The 19,245-nt window shown below is 43.9% G+C and overlaps 1 protein-coding gene across 3 annotated transcripts in view; it reads left to right on the forward strand.

The window, feature by feature from the left end:
- The first annotated feature begins 15,817 nt into the window (after positions 1-15,817).
- LOC126203779 (uncharacterized) overlaps positions 15,818-19,245 on the forward strand; it is a 158,973-nt gene continuing 155,545 nt past the window's right edge. For 2 of the 3 annotated variants that reach the window (XM_049938147.1, XM_049938148.1), the window contains exon 1: positions 15,818-15,909. In XM_049938147.1, the coding sequence (XP_049794104.1) occupies positions 15,850-15,909 (60 nt within the window). In that variant the 5' untranslated portion in view covers positions 15,818-15,849. The remainder of the gene's footprint in view (positions 15,910-19,245) is intronic. The other variant, XM_049938149.1, reaches the window with a different exon arrangement.

Below are 19,245 nucleotides of genomic sequence, written 5' to 3' on the forward strand. Positions count from 1 at the left end.
CTCGTTCAACTCACGGATGTTTCAGGGTTTACTGACATACACCGATGACTCGTAGTGGACACGTTCCCCTCTCTTGACCCAAGCAAGGAATTTCCGAGCCTAGATATGGCAGTTCTGCTAGTTCACAAATCCAGTGCACCTCGTCATTGAAGATGATGATCCTCGCAAAACCGTCGTCCTCCAGTTGTCTTCTCAGAAATCGGTCAACAAAATGTCGCCTTTTCTCATAAACGGTTTCTCTCAGTTTCCGCATTAACTTAATTCTGTAAAGTAAGTACTGGGCATGAAAATTTTCTTAGGTCGAATCCTTGGGAACGGCGAAGAACTGACTTCACTGGACTAATAGCCACACTTCAAGAACTAACACAATGTTTTGCACAGATTGCCCAGAACGACTCACACAGAACTCTTAGCGTTCAATGTTGAACCCGCTTCATTGAACTTTACTGAAAGTCTCAGAGCTGTTGGTCCATTTTCTGATTCATTGCTCCCTAGAATCGCGCGAAGACGTCTCACAATTGCTGTAAAACTTTCTGCATCTCGATAAAATGTGTGTGTGAATTCCTAAAGGAGCAAACTGCTTAGGTCATCGGTCCCTAGACTTACACACTACTTAAACTAAGTGAAACTAACTTACGTTAAGAACAACACACACACCCATGCCCGAAGGAAGACTCGAACTTCTGCCGGGAGGGGCCGCGCAGACCGTGACAAGGCGCCTCAAACGACGCTGCCACTCTGCGCGGCCTCGATAAAATGTTTGCACCATTAACATACGGTGCGCAACAGTTAACTATTCAGTGCACTGCACTGCACACACAATGAAGAAAAGCGAGAAATTCAGACTGAAGCAACAATCGGAATATTTCCGGAGACGGAAATAATATACAACAAAGCGGTCAACCGACAAAAAAAAATGTTCTATACGATTCAAAATCAGTGCACCTTTTGAAGAACCTTTTATACACATTAATGTAACAACCTGTCAAAAGCTAAACAACGTTTTGCAACACGGACCACTGCGAGGCGTGCGGTAAGAGCCAATGAAATTCTGGAAGGTACCGCCATGGATGTGGAGCCATGCCGACTCCAGCTGCGATAGTTTTCTCGCTTGTGGATCCATGTCGCCAACAGCCCGATCGAGATGGTCCCACATATTCTCAATTGGGTTTAAATATGGGAAGTTTGGTGGCCAGGGGAGTGCAGTAAACACATCCTGGTGCTCTCTGAAACATGCATGTACACTGCGAGCTGTGTGCCGAGGAAAAACAGACTACATTTAGAGGTGGACATGGTCCCGAAGGGAACGTGCATACTTTTGTTGATCCATTGTGCCATCCAGTATGACTAAATCACCCAGGAAATGCCATGAAAACATCACCCAGACCAAAAAGCACCGTCCTCCGGCCAGCACCCTTCCGACGATTGTTGCAGGGTATTTGCTTTGAGTAGTTTGACGCCATTCACGCCAATGGCTATGTTTTTAATGGAACATGAAATGTGATTGACCTGAAAAAGCCATCTGTCGCTCCTCAGTGGACATCCAGTTGCGGTATGAGCGAGCAAATTTTAGCCTTCGTCGCCAGTGGACATCAGTCAGCATGGGTGCAGGTACCGGGCACCTGCTGCGGTTGCCCACATGGGGCAACGTTCGCTGGACGGTCGTTGAGGAGAGACTATTGACTATTGGTAACTCCTTGGTTCATCTGGGCGGTCAGTTGCTCAACAGTTGCACGTCTATTCATCTGTACACATCGCCGCAGCCGTCCTTCATCCCTGTCATCTATGGCCCATGTTGCACCACAGTTCCTTCAGTGCCGATTTTGGATAGCCCATTTTCCCATGCACCTTATAATTTAACCACGACGACACATTAACTGTTTACAAACTTAGCCGTTTCGCAAATACTTCCACCCTTGACCAGAAAGCCAATGATCATGCCCTCTTGACCATCAAATAAATCGCTCCGTTTCCGCATTACAACTGCTGCACTTCTTCCTCCTGGCAAGCATTTATACGATCCACTGCTAGTGCTGCCACCTGTCGTCTGTGAGTGGTTACTGCAAACGACGTCGAACGCAGGCGATGGTCACATTAATGCGACTGGGCCGTGTATAAATGTAGAGTCCGTAAGTAGAAAAACAGGACTGATTTGGCTATGACGTCATATTTCCGAATGCCGGATGTTTGCCACGCCAGACATTTGCCACGCCGGACATTAGCCACACTTGCCCCTTCACCAGGTAGCTTGAGTAGCGATCCCTCAGGTAAGGGACGCCCTTTCTCGTACTTCTGTCCGCTTTCAAACCACTGTCTCCATAGCTTACTCGATACAACCAGTACCTTCTTCTTCGACATCTTGGCCAAATACAGAGCTTCTTTTCCGAAATCGAGATATTTATAACTTTGGAGAAACGAAAGCAATACCGACGATTATGTCAGTATGAAATCAGTTCCGCCAAGTACAAATATAGATCCCTCTTTCTGTACAGGAGCTTCCTTTCACACTTACTGATTGCGATAGAAACAGTCCATCGCCATGGGAGCAACAAGAACAGAACGATGTAAAGAGAATGCGAATGTACACTAATTATTTCTTTTTGATCACTGCATTTGTGCCTACTTCAATTACTACAACTGCATGCCCAAAAGACGATAAAGAAGGAAGAAATGTATATGTGAATGTCTGAAAACAAGAACGACATACTCCATATTAATTTACTCTCTAAAATCCGATATCCCTTGCGGCGAAACATTAGTTGATAAAGTGTAGCTGGAAAATGTTCAAAACATGACTGAAAATACGTTCACTAAATAGAGATAAGAACGTCTATGACTGACATGTCATCTAAAGTCGACGTACAATTTTAAAATGTTAGAAATAAGGAAATGAAGTAATACAAAATGCTATGCTTGTAACGTACGTTGTTGTTCTACGTTTTTTAGCTCTGGTATTTACAGGGTCACAGAGAAAGCATCCTAGGTTTTGGTGGGAAAAACCGTAATTGTAATGATCTGCACTACAACAGAAACAAGAAGCACAACTTAAGGAAAAATAATGTAATGTGTGTTTCAGCTCACAAGCGACATTGAAGCAGATGGTTCCTGTGACTTAGTGTGGGCAGAGGTTATATTCGACAACCGGAACAAATTAATAACTGGCTCCTTTTATTGACCCCCGGTCTCAGATGAAACAGTTGCTGAACAGTTCAAAGAAAACATGAGTCTCATCACAAATAGGTACCCTACTCATACAATTATAGTTGGCAGTGACTTCAATCTACCTTCCGTATGTTGACAAAAATACATTTTCAGACCCTAATGTGGATAGAAAACAATTTCCGTAATTGTTTTAAATGCTTTTTTTTAAATTATTTTGAACAATTAGTTCACGAGGCCATTCAGATTGTAAATGGTTACGAAAACACACTTGACCTCTTAGCCACAAATAATCCTGAGCATCACGACGGATACAGGGATTAGTGAACACACAGTCGTAACGAGGCTCAATTCCGTAACAAAGAAATTCACCAAAACTAAACGCGAATTATATCTATTTATAAAAGCAGCTAAAAATTCGATTGACGTCTTTCCAAGAGACAGTCTCCAATCCTTCCAAACTATGTAAGTGAAGACCATATGTGGCTTAAGTTCAAAGAAATAGTAGCAACAGCACTCGAGAGATTCATACCAAATAAATTAATAAAATACGGGACTGATCCCCCATGGTACACAAAACACGACAGAAAGCTCGTACAGGAGTACCGAAAAAGGCACGTGTAATTTAGGCGAACGCCAAATCTCCATGATTGGCGAAGTTTTACTGAGACTCGAAATCTGGTGCGGATTTCAATGCGAGATGCATTTAATAGTTTCCACAACGAAACTCTCACTATGAAATGTGGTGGGAAATCCAAAGAGATTCTGGTCCTATGTTAAGTAAACCAGCGGAAAGGCTCAGTAAGTACCTTTACTGTGCGACAGCGACGGTAATATTACTGATGACAGTGTCACTAACGTGGAGTTACTAAATGCAGTTCCAGGGGTCGGGCGGCGAGTGAGGAGGAGGAGAGGGAGGCAAGGGACCCGACCCTTCGGAACAGGTAAAATCGTGGCGTATGTCCGGCGTGGCAAATGTCCGCACACCCATATTTCCACGGCTGGGGTGCGAGATGTTTACACCAACGGCCACGAACACAAAAGAGTCGACGCGACCCGGAAGGCAGAGGGTGGTATTCCTTTGCTGGCGGCCGGCACTCCTATTCCGGCTGCGAACTGTTTACTTGTACTGAGCAAATACTTGGAAGTGGAGGGGCGCCCCTGACTCACAGTGAAGCACTGCGTCGCACTTTGATACGTTTTTTGATTTTACTGTTGAACATCTGTCGTGCGTGAGCGCCGAGCGCAAAGAGTAGGGAAAGCAGAGTACACTTGCTTATACCTGTATATTTCTCTGAGTTTTGTTACTTAGTCAAGTTTGACGATGCATGCAACGAACGTTTTGTTCACCGAATGCTGCCCGTAACCAGTAGGTACGAACTGCATGCATTTTAATCATACTTCCCTTTACCAACGTAAACGAAGTAAATATTCCAGAATTCGAATCAAGAACAGCTGCCAATGTAACTTTGAAGTGGATATCCTGCTGTCCAGACTGTATATCGTCAAATGTGGTGAATATAAACATTTTTCAACTTCAAAAGAAAAAAACTGATAATTTTAAAAAGAAATATGAAAATCAGAATTACATGGGATTATAGATCTTGTATCTAACTTTAACCTTATAATTAGGTTTGGAACCAAGCTAGTGGTTTATTATATAAAAAAAATAATAACAGGGTGTTTCTATTCACGCCACAGAGAGGAGTGAATAAAAACATCAATGTTACACTTACTATTGTTTTCTGTTTATTGGTCTCTGGGGTGAATATGAACATTTCAAAATCTGTTTTGGATCTAGGAGAATAAGAAACAAAAATTATCTGGTTCAAAGAAGATTTTATTCAATACAAAACCAAAAATATTGCTTGGAATGTGGTTTTTTGATTCTATTCTTAAAATAAAAATTATTGTATCTCCAGTTACTTTATTGTAACACTGAACTGATAAACTTGGTTTGCTTGTTAATACATTAAGTAACTGACATCATTTTGAACTTCTCGCGGCGTAATGAATAGTCCATTCAATTTCCGGCATGCAGCCGCGCAAATGAATTTAATGGACTAACTGATATCAAGTTAAAAAATTATTTCTTTGAATCTAAAAGTCGTACCCCCCCCCCCCCCCCCCAAGTAACTAAAGGCTTTCGAACAACACTTTTGACTAAAAACTGACTCCTCATCTGCTGCAATAAATGTTTTTAACCGCCCTTATTTTTTAAAAAATATGTCATTTTTCCTTCTAAGTACCAAATTTTATATGCTTGGAATCTAAATGACTGCTTGGTTTTTCCACATACTTTAATGACAGCGTTGATAACAGAACGGTGTGGTTCTCACTTACGTCAGACTCTTGGAGAAGCACTGACGATTACTGTTTCTATTCACCCCGTAAATTCCGTAAACACAACCATAAATTTTCAATTAGTAGAAACATAAGTTAGATTAAAGGATACTTTAAAACGCAACCTTTACTTAACGGAACGGAACTGCAAACTTTCTTAACATGTATTTAAATTAGAAAAACACAACTTAGCTTGTAAATGAAAGGTAAAGTTCGAAGTAAGCAAGTTCAGCATCACATCCGAGGTTTGTCATACAGTGAACAAAACTTCATCCGACAGTGCCATCAACTTTGAAATCCATAGTTTCCGTCTTAGATTGGTTCACTGTCAGTCTAGACAAACAAGCCTTTGAATGACATTCCTACTTGTCTTCCGGCACAACAGTATTGAAATTTTTAGGAAGTTTCGTTTCTGTCCATCTCATTGTTTTAATTCACATTTTACATTACCAATTTGGCTCCTTTCGAAGTATGCTCATGTAATAGCTCTGTATGTAGCATTTTGACCAATACCCAAGAAAGGAAACAGAAGCAATGCGTTGAATTACAGACACATATCACTCACGTCGATCTGTAGTAGCAGTTTGAAACATATACTGTTTTCGAACATTACGAAGTACCTCGAAGAAAACAATCTATTTCCAGATAGTCAGCTCTGATTCAGATAATACCGTTCTTGTGAAACACAACTGGTTCCTTATTCACACGAAATAAGAGTGCTACCAACAGGGAATCGGAAATTGATTCCATATTCCAGAAGGGTTTTTGACACCGTTCCTCAAAAACGGCATCTAATAAAATTGCATGCCTATAAGAGTATCGTCGCAGTTGTGCGACTGGATTCTCGAGTTCCTGTCAGGAAGGTCACAGTTCACACTAACTGACGGAAAGTCATCAAAATAGGTGATATTTGTCGTTCCCCAAGGAAGTGATATAGGCCGTCTGCTGTTCCCCATCTGTATAAACGATTTAGGGAACAATCTAAGCAGCCCTGGAAATTGAAAATTGGGAAATTTGTGTTAAGGTCTTATGGGACCGAACTGCTGAGGTCATCGATCCCTAAGCTTACGCACCGTTCCTCAAAAACGGCATCTAATAAAATTGCATGCCTATAAGAGTATCGTCGCAGTTGTGCGACTGGATTCTCGAGTTCCTGTCAGGAAGGTCACAGTTCACACTAACTGACGGAAAGTCATCAAAATAGGTGATATTTGTCGTTCCCCAAGGAAGTGATATAGGCCGTCTGCTGTTCCCCATCTGTATAAACGATTTAGGGAACAATCTAAGCAGCCCTGGAAATTGAAAATTGGGAAATTTGTGTTAAGGTCTTATGGGACCGAACTGCTGAGGTCATCGATCCCTAAGCTTACGCACGACTTAATCTAACTTTAACTTACGCTAAGTACAACACACACACCCATGCCCGAGGGAGGACTCGAACCTTCAACGGGGGGGGGGGGGGGGGGGGGGGGGAGCCGCCCGGACCGTTACAAGGCAGCCCTCTTAAACTGTTTGCAGCGATGATGGTGTCAACTAACGTCCAGTAAAGTCATCAGAAGATCAAAACCATTGCAAGATGTTTAAGACAAGACATCTGTATGATACAAAAAGTGGCACTTGTCTCTCAATACATTACTGGCCTATAAGATTGCTACACCAAGAAGAAATGCAGATGATAAACGGGTATTCATTGGACAAATATAATACACTAGAACTGACATGTGATTACATTTTCACGCGGTTATGGTGCATAGATCCTGAGAAATCAGTACCCAGAACAACCATCTCTGGCCGTAATAACGGCCTTGATGCGCCTGGGCATTGAGTCAAACAGAGCTTGGATGGCGTGTACAGGTACAGCTGCCCATGCAGCTTCAACACGATACCACAGTTCATCTAGAGTAGTGACTGGCGTATTGTGACGAGCCACCATTGACCAGACGTTTTCAATTGGTGAGAGATCTGGAGAATGTGCTGGCCAGGGCTGCAGTCGAACATTTTCTGTATCCAGAAAGGCCCGTATACGACCTGCAACATGCGGTCGTGCATTATCCTGCTGAAATGTAGGGTTCCGCAGGGATCGAATGAAGGGTAGAGCCACGGGTCGGAACACGTGTGAAATGTAACGTCCACTGTTCAAAGTGCCGTCAATGCGTACACCATCGCAGGCGGTCCTGTCTGTGATGCAGCATCAAGGGTAACCGCAGCCATGGTCTCCGAGCTGATAATGGTTCAAATGGCTCTGAGCACTATGGGACTTAACATCTGTGGTCATCAGTCCCCTAGAACTTAGAACTACTTAAACCTAACTAACCTAAGGACATCACCCACATCCATGCCCGAGGCAGGATTCGAACCTGCGACCGTAGCAGTTGCGCGGTTCCGGACTGAGCGCCTTAACCGCGAGACCACCGCGGCCGGCTCCGAGCTGATAGTCCATCCTCCTGCAAACGTTGTCGAACTGTTCGTGCAGATGGTTGTTGTATTGCAGACGTCCCCATCTGTTGACTCAGGGATAGAGACGTGGCTGCACGATCCGTTACAGCCATGCGGATAAGATTCCTGTCATCTCGACTGCTAGTGATACGAGGACGTTGGGATCCAGCAAGGCGTTCCGCGTTACGCTCCTGAACCAATAGATTCCATATTCTGCTAACAGTCATTGGATCTCGACCAACGCGGGCAGCATTGTCGTGATACGATAAACCGCATTCGCGTGAGGCTACAATCCGACCTTTATCAAAGTCGGAAACGTGATGGTATGCATTTCTCCTCCTTGCACGAGGCATCACAACAACGTTTCACCAGGCAACGCCGGTCAACTGCTGTTTGTGTATGAGAAATCGGTTGGAAACTTTCCTCATATCAGCACGTTGTAGGTGTCGCCACCGGCGCCAACCTTGTGTGAATGCTCTGGAAAGCTAATTATTTGCATATCACAGCATCTTCTGCCTCTCGGTTATATTTCGCGTCTGTAGCAGGTCATCTTCGTGGTGTAGCAATTGTAATGGCCAGTAGTGCATTATAAAAAAAATATGAGGTCATCCACACGAGTACTAAAATGTTAAAATTTCGGTTACGCGACAAATCAAATTCACTCCCCCCCCCCCCCCCCCCCGGCCCCTCCGTGAACCATCGACCTTGCCGTTGGTGGGGAGGCTTGCGTGCCTCAGCGATACAGATAGCCGTACCGTAGGTGCAACCACAACGGAGGGGTATCTGTTGAGAGGCCAGTCAAACGCGTGGTTCCTGAAGAGGGGCAGCAGCCTTTTCAGTAGTTGCAGGGGCAACAGTCTGGATGATTGACTGATCTGACCTTGTAACACTAACCAAAACGGCCTTGCTGTGCTGGTACTGCGAACGGCTGAAAGCAAGGGGAAACTACGGCCGTAATTTTTCCCGAGAGCGTGCAGCTTTACTGTATGGTTAAATGACGACGGCGTCCTCTTGGGTAAAATATTCCGGAGGTAAAATAGTCCCCCATTCGGATCTCCGGGCGGGGACTACTCAGGAGGACGTCGTCATCAGGAGAAACAAAACTGGCGTTCTACGGATCGGAGCGTGGAATGTCAGATCCCTTAATCGAGCATGTAGGTTAGAAAATTTAAAAAGGGAAATGGATAGGTTAAAGTCAGATATAGTGGGAATTAGTGAAGTTCGGTGGCAGGAGGAACAAGACTTTTGGTCAGGCGAATACAGGATCATAAATACAAAATGAAATAGGGGTAATGCAGGAGTAGGTTTAATAATGAACAAAAAAATAGGAGTGCGGGTAAGCTATTACGAACAGCATAGTGAACGCCAAGATAGACACGAAGCCCACGCCTACTACAGTAGTACAAGTTTATATGCCAACTAGCTCTGCAGATGATGAAGAAATTGAAAGAAATGTATGATGAAATCAAAGAAATTATTCAGGGAGACGAAAAGTTAATAGTCTTGGGTGACTGGAATTCGGTAGTAGGAAAAGGGAGAGAAGTAAACATGGTAGGTGAATATGGACTGGGGCTAAGAAATGAAAGAGGAAGCCGCCTGGTAGAATTTTGCACAGAGCACAACTTAATCATAGCTAACACTTGGTTCAAGAATCATAAAAGAAGGCTGTATACATGGAAGAAGCCTGGAGATACTGACAGGTTTCAGATAGATTATATAATGGTAAGACAGAGATTTAGGAACCAGGTTTTAAATTGTAGGACATTTCCAGGAGCAGATGTGGACTCAGACCACAATCTATTGGTTATGAACTGTAGACTAAAACTGAAGAAACTGCAAAAAGGTAGGAATTTAAGGAGATGTGACCTGGATAAACTGACTAACCCAGAGGTTGTACAGAGTTTCAGGGAGAGCATAAGGGAACAATTGACAAGAATGAGGGAAAGAAATACACTAGAAGAAGAATGGGTAGCTTTGAGGGATGAAGTAGTGAAGGCAGCAGAGGATCAAGTAGGTAAAAAGACGAGGGCTAGTAGAAATCCCTGGGTAACAGAAGAAATATTGAATTTAATTGATGAAAGGAGAAAATATAAAAATGCACTAAATGAAGCAGGCAAAAAGGAATACAAACGTCTCAAAAATGAGATCGACAGGAAGTGCAAAATCGCTAAGCAGGGATGGCTAGAGGACAAATGTAAGGATGTAGAGGCTTATCTCACTAGGGGTAAGGTAGATACAGCCTACAGGAAAATTAAAGAGACCTTTGGAGAAAAGAGAACCACTTGTATGAATATCAAGAGCTCAGATGGAAACTCAGTTCTAAGCAAAGAAGGGAAAGCAGAAGGGTGGAAGGAGTATATAGAGGGTCTATACAAGGGCGATGTACTTGAGGACAATATCATGAAAATAGGAGAGGATATAGATGAAGATGAAATGGGAGATATGATACTGCGTGAAGAGTTTGACAGAGCACTGAAAGACCTGAGTCGAAACAAGGCCCCGGGAGTAGACAACATTCCATTAGAACTACTGACGGCCTTGGGAGAGCCAGTCCTGACAAAACTCTACCATCTGGTGAGCAAGATGTACGAGACAGGCGAAATACCCTCAGACTTCAAGAAGAATATAATAATTCCAATCCCAAAGAAAGCAAGTGTTGACAGATGTGAAAATTACCGAACTAAAAGTTTAATAAACCACAGCTGCAAAATACTAACGCGAATTCTTTACAGACGAATGGAAAAACTAGTAGAAACCGACCTCGAGGAAGATCAGTTTGGATTCCGTAGAAATATTCGAACACGCGAGGCAATACTGACCCTACGACTTATCTTAGAAGCTAGATTAAGGAAAGGCAAACCTACGTTTATAGCATTTGTAGACTTAGATTAAGCTTTTGACAATGTTGACTGGAATACTCTCTTTCAAATTCTAAAGGTGGCAGGGGTAAAATACATGGAGCGAAAGGCTAATTACAATTTGTACAGAAACCAGATGGCAGTTAAAAGAGTCGAGGGACATGAAAGGGAAGGAGTGGTTGGGAAGGGAGTGAGAGAGTGTTGTAGCCTTTCCCCGATGTTATTCAATCTGTATATTGAGCAAGCAATGAAGGACACAAAAGAAAAATTCGGAGTTGGTATTAAAACCCATGGAGAAGAAATAAAAACTTTGAGGTTTGCCGATGACATTGTAATTCTGTCAGAGACAGCAAAGGACTTGGAAGAGCAGTTGAACGGAATGGACAGTGTCTTGAAAGGAGGATATAAGATGAACATCGACAAAAGCAAAACGAGGATAATGGAATGTAGTCGAATTAAGTCGGGTGATGCTGAGGGAATTAGATTAGGAAATGAGACACTTGTAGTAGTAAAGGAGTTTTGCTATTTGGGGAGCAAAATAACTGATGACGGTCGAAGTAGAGAGGATATAAAATGTAGACTTGCAATGGCAAGGAAAGCGTTTCTGAACAAGAGAAATTTGTTAACATCGAGTATTGATTTAAGTGTCAGGAAGTCGTTTCTGAAGGTAATTGTATGGAGTGTAGCCATGTATGGAAGTGAAACATGGACAATAAATAGTTTGGGCAAGAAGAGAATAGAAGCTTTCGAAATGTGGTGCTACAGAAGAATGTTGAAGATTAGGTGGGTAGATCACGTAATTAATGAGGAGGTACTGAATAGGATTGGGGAGAAGTTTGTGGGACAACTTGACTAGAAGAAGGGATCGGTTGGTAGGAGATTTTCCGAGGCATCAAGGGATCACCCATTTAGTATTGGAGGCCAGCGTGGAGGGTAAAAATCGTAGAGGGAGACCAAGAGATGAATACACTAAGCAGATGCAGAAGGATGTAGGTTGCAGTAGGTACTGGGAGATGAAGAAGCTTGCACAGGATAGAGTAGCATGGAGAGCTGCATCAAACCAGTCTCAGGACTGAAGACCACAACAACAACAACAACAACTTCAACTAAGTATACAGAGGTCACAAGTACGAAGAACTAAAAAAAATTTGGAACTCTCACACAGAAAATGATGCGGGGGAAAGCGAACCAGTGATTGGCGTTTATTGGCAGAACAGTTAGAAGATGCAGAGGTTTACTAATGAGACTTCCTACACTAAGCTTGTCAGTACTCTTCTGGTGAATAGCTGCGCAGTATGGGATCCTTACCAGGTATTATCGACGAACGATATCGAAAATGTTCAAAGATGGGCATTTCGTTTTGTATTATCGCGAAAAAGGGCAGAGAACGTCATCGATATGATATGCGGGTTGGGGTGGCAATCATTAAAACAAAGACGGTCCTCGTTGTGTGGGAATCTTTTTTTGAAATTTCAATCACTAACTTTCTCCACCGAATTTAATAATATTTGATTGACTCCCACCTGCACAGGGAAAAATTGTTAAATCCTGTCTACTCTTCGAATATGTGGGGTCTAGGAAACCTGCCTTCTCGGATCGCTAGACAACATCCAAACAAATCGTATTAATGAGTTTTATTACGAAATGAACACTCACAGTACTTAACTTTGACAATAACACAGAAGTGTCGCAAACAAAGGGCGACATTGAAATAAGAAATCTCTTCAGTATATACAATTCCTAAGTCGCTGGTCTAGAAGTGCCTAATCTTGACCGAGCGAGGTGGCGCAGTGGTAGCACACTGGACTCGCATTCGGAAGGATTTAGGTTTTCCGTGTTTTCCCTAAATCGCTCCAGGCAAATTCTGGGATGGTTCCTTTGAAAGGGCACGGCCGACTTCCTTCCCCATCCTTCCCTAATCCGACGAGACCGGTGACCTCGCTGTTTGGTCTCTTCCAATCCAATCCAATCCTAATCTTGATGCTGCTGTAGAAGTGGGCTGCGACCAGTCGGGAGCGGTGCTTGTATTCTGTTCACCTCTTCACATAGAGGCCGCTACTGCCGCGTTGTCGTCCTAGAGAGGAGTCGATCAGCGTGCTATTGGCTGACGTTTCCTTGAAAGCCCTTCTGCTCTCTCGTTTCCGACTGCCGTTCCGACGCTTGACTTCACGCCGCAACAGAAATGACTTTCGTAATACAATAAATCAGAGCTTGAGCAGAAAGGTTTAAGTTTTCGTTTTTCCCACCGTTGTTTGAGAGTGGAATGTTAGAGAAATTCTCTGAAAGTACGAGTAGTTGGATGAACAAGTGTCGTAGCGCCATACATCACCCATATAAACAGTCCAGTCACATTAACGTGACCATCGCGTGCAGTAACCACCCACAGATGGCAGATGGCAGCACTAGCAATGAAGGGTATATGAAGCGTTTCGGAGAACGCTGAAAACAGTGCAGTCGTCCTCGTAATGCGGAAACGAAGCCATTTATTTGACGTCCAATAGGATATATATGGTCATTGACTTTGGGAACAAGGGTGCAACCATTTCCGAGACGGATAAGTTTGTAACCTGTTCTTGTATCTTGGTTGACGTATACCGTGCACGACAAATGACGCTATGCAAAACCGTCACTGAAGCGACTGTGGTGCACCATGCTCCATAGATGACAGGGGTGGACGACGGCTGAGGAGCCGTGCGAACAGACGTGCAACTGTTGAGCAACGGACCCCACCAGATGAACAAGGGGCTGCCAACACCGCCTCCTCTACGGCCGTTCAGCGAACGTTGCTGCGTATGGTAGCAGGCGCCCGGTTCGCATCCAAGTTGACTGCTGCTCATCGGTCACGAAGGATTGAATTTGCACGTCAGTACTGCGACAGGAAGTCCACTGAGTACCGACAGGCGGCCTTATCACATGAATCACGATTTATGCTCAGTCGGACAGATGGCCGTCGGCATGTACTCCACGAAATGTCTGAAAGCAAACACCCTGCAACAATCGTCCGGAGGATCCAGATTGGCGGACAAAAATTATGTTTTGATCGATTTTGGCCAAAATTTGACCAAAAAAGTGTTCCCGTTACTTATTTTCAGTCAGCAGTTCCAGGAACTTGTATCACTCCTTCCTCTAACTCGAATTGTTCCTGGAGAGCAATTGAATCGTTCTTCTTGGCGAGAAAAACAGTGGCCAGCGGAGTACGGTAATCTTATCCTGGTGCTTTTCGAACCAGCCTGCGAGTTGTCAGAGACGTTGCATTGCCCTGCTGGTAGATGCTGTCATGCAAATCGCATGTAGAGGTGGGCATGGTCCCCAAGGATAAATGCATATTTGTGTTGATCCATTGTGCCTTCAAGAACGACAAGATCACCCACGGAATGCCTCCAGTCTGGATCCTCCGGACGGACGATTGTCACAGGGTGTTTGCTTTCAGACATTTCCGACTGAGCATAAATCGTGATTCATGCGATAAGGCCGCCAGTCGGTACTCAGTGGACTTCCTGTCGCAGTACTGACGTGCAGATTCCATCCTTCGTCGCCGAGGAACAGCAGTTAAACATTTAACAAAAGACTATACCCGTTAATGAGTAGATTATGACAGAATTCTAATTTTTTAAGTTCGGTCACTAATTATATGAAATAATGAAAATTAAATTTTTGTTCCGCTGGAAGCAGTTAGATAGGCAACCTGCAGCTAGTGTAGTGTGCCGTGCACGTAGCTGGCTGTCTAGTAATATACAGGGTGATCAAAAAGTCAGTATAAATTTGAATACTTAATAAACCACGGAATAATGTAGATAGAGAGGTAAAAATTGACACACAGGCTTGGAATGACATGGGGTTTTATTAGAACAAAAAACAAAAAAACAAAAAAAAACAAAGTTCACAAAATGTCCGACAGATGGCGCTGGACAGCAAAACGTCAGTAACTGCTACCGTAACGGGTGAGAGGTACGCCGATATGTTACAGAATCGCAGCATCCCCAGCCTGGCTGATAAACACCTGCTGGAACGTACGATGTTTATGCAGGATGGCGCTCCACCCCATATTGCGAGACGCGTGAAAGATCTCTTGCGCACTTCGTTTCGTGATGATCGTGTGCTCAGTCGCCACTTTCGTCATGCTTGGCTTTCCTGGTCGCCAGACCTCAGTCCGTTCGATTATTCGCTTTGGGGTTACCTGAAGTCGCAAGTGTATCGTGATCGACCGACATCTCTAGGGATGCTGAAAGACAACATCCGACGCCAGTGCCTCCCCATAACTCCGGACATGGTTTACAGTGCTGTTCACAACATTATTCCTCGACAACAGCTATTGTTGAGGAATGATGGTGGACATATTGAGCATTTCCTTTAAAGGACATCATCTTTGCTTTGTCTTACTTTGTTATGATAATTATTGCTATTCTGATCAGATGAAGCGCCATCTGTCAGACATGTTTTGAACTTTTGTATTTTTTTGGTTCTTGTCATTCCAAGCATGTGTGTCAATTTGTACCTCTCTATCTACATTATTCCGTGATTTATTCAGTTTTCAAATTTATACTGACTTTTTGAGCACCCGGTAGAGTCCAAAGTTGTTCACCAGCTTATTGTCGTCTTTGAGCCCTATAGTCTACTGTGTTCTATTGACGATTTTGTAAGTAAAAGAACAGTTCATACAGAACAAGAAATATTGTAGAAAGCTGGCAGGTGTTGGCTGTCATCTTCAGGCGATCTCCTTTCAGTTTCAACTAGTGTTGACACGAATACATAAAGCAGCTTCTCGACGAAATATTGTGTGACTGCGTTACACCGCCTCTCGACGTGACTCCAGCTCCGTTGGAGGTTTGCGCCGTCGGCGGCACTGCCATTCCCGGCCCGCACAGGTGTGAATGGTGCGCTAAGAGAATTGCGCAACCAGGCCGTGTTTCGCCTCGCCTGCCCCCCTGTCTCTGGCTGCGGCTGGTGCCTGGTGGGGCGCCGGGCAGGCGTTGTCCGTGCTTTGGCGCGCCTTCGCCGTCGCCTTCGCTTCAGTGCCACGGAAGCCGCCGACGGGAGCCGAGCGGAGCCATGCATGGCGCGACCGTGCTGCCGCCTGGTGCCGGCCGCGGCGGCAGCAGCCGTCTACGCTCTGGTGAGGACCGCCGTCACGTGTCATGTTTTGCTTCCTCCAAACTGTAAGCTGTTGTTCTTCTCTGGCAGTGCAGTGTCAACGTCCGCGGTCCGTTGAACCGATAGTTCACGTTCTCCTAACTGCATTCCCTTTACGCTAACGACGTTCACATAAACGCCATGCAGTTGCATCTCCAAATTGCACTGTTCATTATGCCGTGCTGTAAGGCTGTTACAATATTAGTTTCTTAGTTAATGACAGGGACTTCTGCTGCGATAACCTCGAAACCAGTAATGTCAGTGCTCAATTCTCGTCCATTAACGAAGCCTTAACGACCTTGTCAGATGTATCACTTGTACACGACGCTCTTTCATATCTCTGACATCTGTAAGAACTATCAGATTTTCTTGACAGTGTTCAAGAATGACGCGGAAGAATCAATATGCAAGGGGACTTGAAAAAGTAAGTTCACATTATTGAGGCAGGCCAGGTAACTTTTACTGAACGCTGTATTACACTTAAAACTGACACAGCTACATGACGCTATTGCCAACATTGCCACCAGTCTATGTAAACAACTGTTCGAACATTCTATCAATTGTTCGATTCCTCGACGATAGAAATCTGCTCCTTGGTCACGGAGTCATTCGGCAACCTCTTTGTGAACGTCCTCATCGTTCGAAAATCTCTTTCTCTAAATGTTCTTTCAGATTACTAAAATGATGGAAATGGGATGGTGCAAGATCTGGACTTTCCGATGAGCGTCACTCACGTTTGTTGTCGCGTTGACCAAATTGTTAGCGTCAAATGGTTCAAATGGCTCTGAGCATATGGGATTTAACATCTGAGGTCATCAGTCCCCTAAGACTTAGAACTACTTAAACCTAACTAACCTAAGGACATCAAACACATCCATGCCCGAGGCAGGATTCGAACCTGCGACCGTAGCAGCAGTGCGGTTCCGGACTGAAGCGCGTAGAACCGCTCGGTCACAGCGGCCGGCTGTTAGTGTCATTTCACTGCGGATAGACGGGAGATTTCAATTACTCCATATACCGCCATAATTTTACAGCGAATCTATGTGTAAATAAGAAGTTTTGCCCCCAAGAATCATACTGTTCCGCGTACTACAACACTGTAGTACGTTTCCAGTTGCAGCACCATTCCACTCGGTCTATGGCGCACCTGTTATCCTTAACGCAGCAGAATTGTCTCTCCAGGAAACCCGGAACATGTACTTTCCTCTGACAATGTGCCAATCTTGTTGCGCTATGATCTTAGCTACCTTACTTTCTCAAGTCCCTAGCTAGTAGATTATACTTTCGCGTTTTCCAACTAATTTCCCCAAAAAAATTATTTTTTGTTGTGAATCTTGAAATTTTTCCAGCCTCCTGAATAACAGATGATGTTTAGGGATTGCAGGATACTATCAAGCACCATATTTCATCTGACCACCGTCCAGACAGTATCCGGTGTATTGTCATGAGCATCCTCCTATAGCTCAACAAGAAGACGTCTGGCAGGTGGCCAGGTGAAATATCGTGCATTATAGTACCCGGCAGTCCAGAATCTAGTAGTTTCAATTAATAATAGTCGAAGCTTGAAAAGTGGAACCCGAATAAATATTTTCCACGGATTGCGAATTGATTTGCGGATGTATTTTTTAATCCGTGCAGAATGTCTTAAGAATTCGACAACTTCATCGCGCCTTAAAGATGCTTTCAAACCATATGCAGAACCAATGTAAGGAATTTCAATTTAAAGCAGTGAATTGTGGTGCGCTCCGAACGTGGATAAATGCAGCATATCAGCAGAAGAAGCCGAATTATCCTACCACAAGATTAGCAGTATCTATCTTGTATCTCTCACATTATTTAAAGTTCAATGGTAAATGATGAGGTGAAATTAGATGGAATGAGAAAAATAAATCAGTTTGAGGGGAGGACACAGCGAATGCACAACAGTATGATGTGTTAGACACAACTTGGACAGCATGCAGGATCTTGATGTGATTTACTCTTGAGTATTGCCGCAATATTTGGGGCGCTTATGAAGGCAAACGTAACCACATTCCCGAAATGGACTCAAAAGCACATTGTAGATATTGTATCCAGTCGAATTTGCCTGCACATGAGTGCTACCGAGGCAACGCCGTTTTTAATTGCTGTGTGAAAAATGGCGCTTAGGTAAAACTGTTGTATAAATTTAAAGAGCCACTGGTTTAGGTGAACTGTGAACCGATTTGATTACGTGAATTGCACATTTCGTGTAACAAGTGGTTCAAATGGCTCTGAGCACTATGGGACTCAACTGCTGAGGTCATTAGTCCCCTAGAACTTAGAACTAGTTAAACCTAACTAGCCTAAGGACATCACAAACATCCATGCCCGAGGCAGGATTCGAACCTGCGACCGTAGCGGTCTTGCGGTTCCAGACTGCAGCGCCTTTAACCGCACGGCCACTTCGGCCGGCCGTGTAACAAGTGTCGTGTCTAAAATAGAGATATCAGGAGATTAGAGAAATGAATAAGTGAGCTACTTAGAAGAATATGAAGAACAATGGACTGAAATGAAGAGAATTTGAAGCAATTAGCTAACCCGTAGGTCGTCTGGATACAGTGTGAAAAGTAATGGTCGTGTGATACTTCCGTGAGGTACACCCGAAGTTATTTATGCCTGTAGATTTTCCCCGTTAAGAACTATAGGCTGTGCTCTGTTTGCTAGGACTCTTCAGTCCCATCACAGAGCTTATCTGATATTCCATAAGCTCGTACTTTATTGATTGTGCAACAGTGTGGGGCACTATTGAACACCTTGTGGAAGCCAAGGAACACGATATCAACTTGGCCGTCGGCATCTACTGCCGAGTCTCGTATGCGGGAAGGGCGAGTTGGGTTTCACGCGATCGCTGTTTGTGGGACTCCTGATTCTTACAGAGGAGATTTGTGGTCTGCATACATATAACAATACACTAGCATGCATGTGTTTCGAAATCTCACAAAAGACGGACGTCAGCTACATTTATTCGAGGTGACGGAAGCAAGCAATATACCGTTAATACTGGACGCAAGTGTGCAGATGGAGAGTTGACCATTTCTCCATATATGAACGTCTCAGGGGTGGAAGCGCCTAAACAAACAAACAAATAAAAATAAACCCAAAAACCAGGCAATAGGCCCGTAACGTATCAGACATGTTTGTATTTGCGTTACGAGTAGTTTTAATAGTAGACTCTTCGTGTACTGTGCATCTTAAATACAGGGTGTGCACAAGAACTAAACATTGTACAGACGTCATACATATTGCACTTTGAAGAGAAACTCTGGAAGTTTTTTTTTACAAACATTTGATATGCGAA

Source organism: Schistocerca nitens, chromosome 9 (assembly GCF_023898315.1).
Source record: "Schistocerca nitens isolate TAMUIC-IGC-003100 chromosome 9, iqSchNite1.1, whole genome shotgun sequence".
NCBI classification, from domain to species: Eukaryota; Metazoa; Arthropoda; class Insecta; order Orthoptera; family Acrididae; genus Schistocerca; species Schistocerca nitens.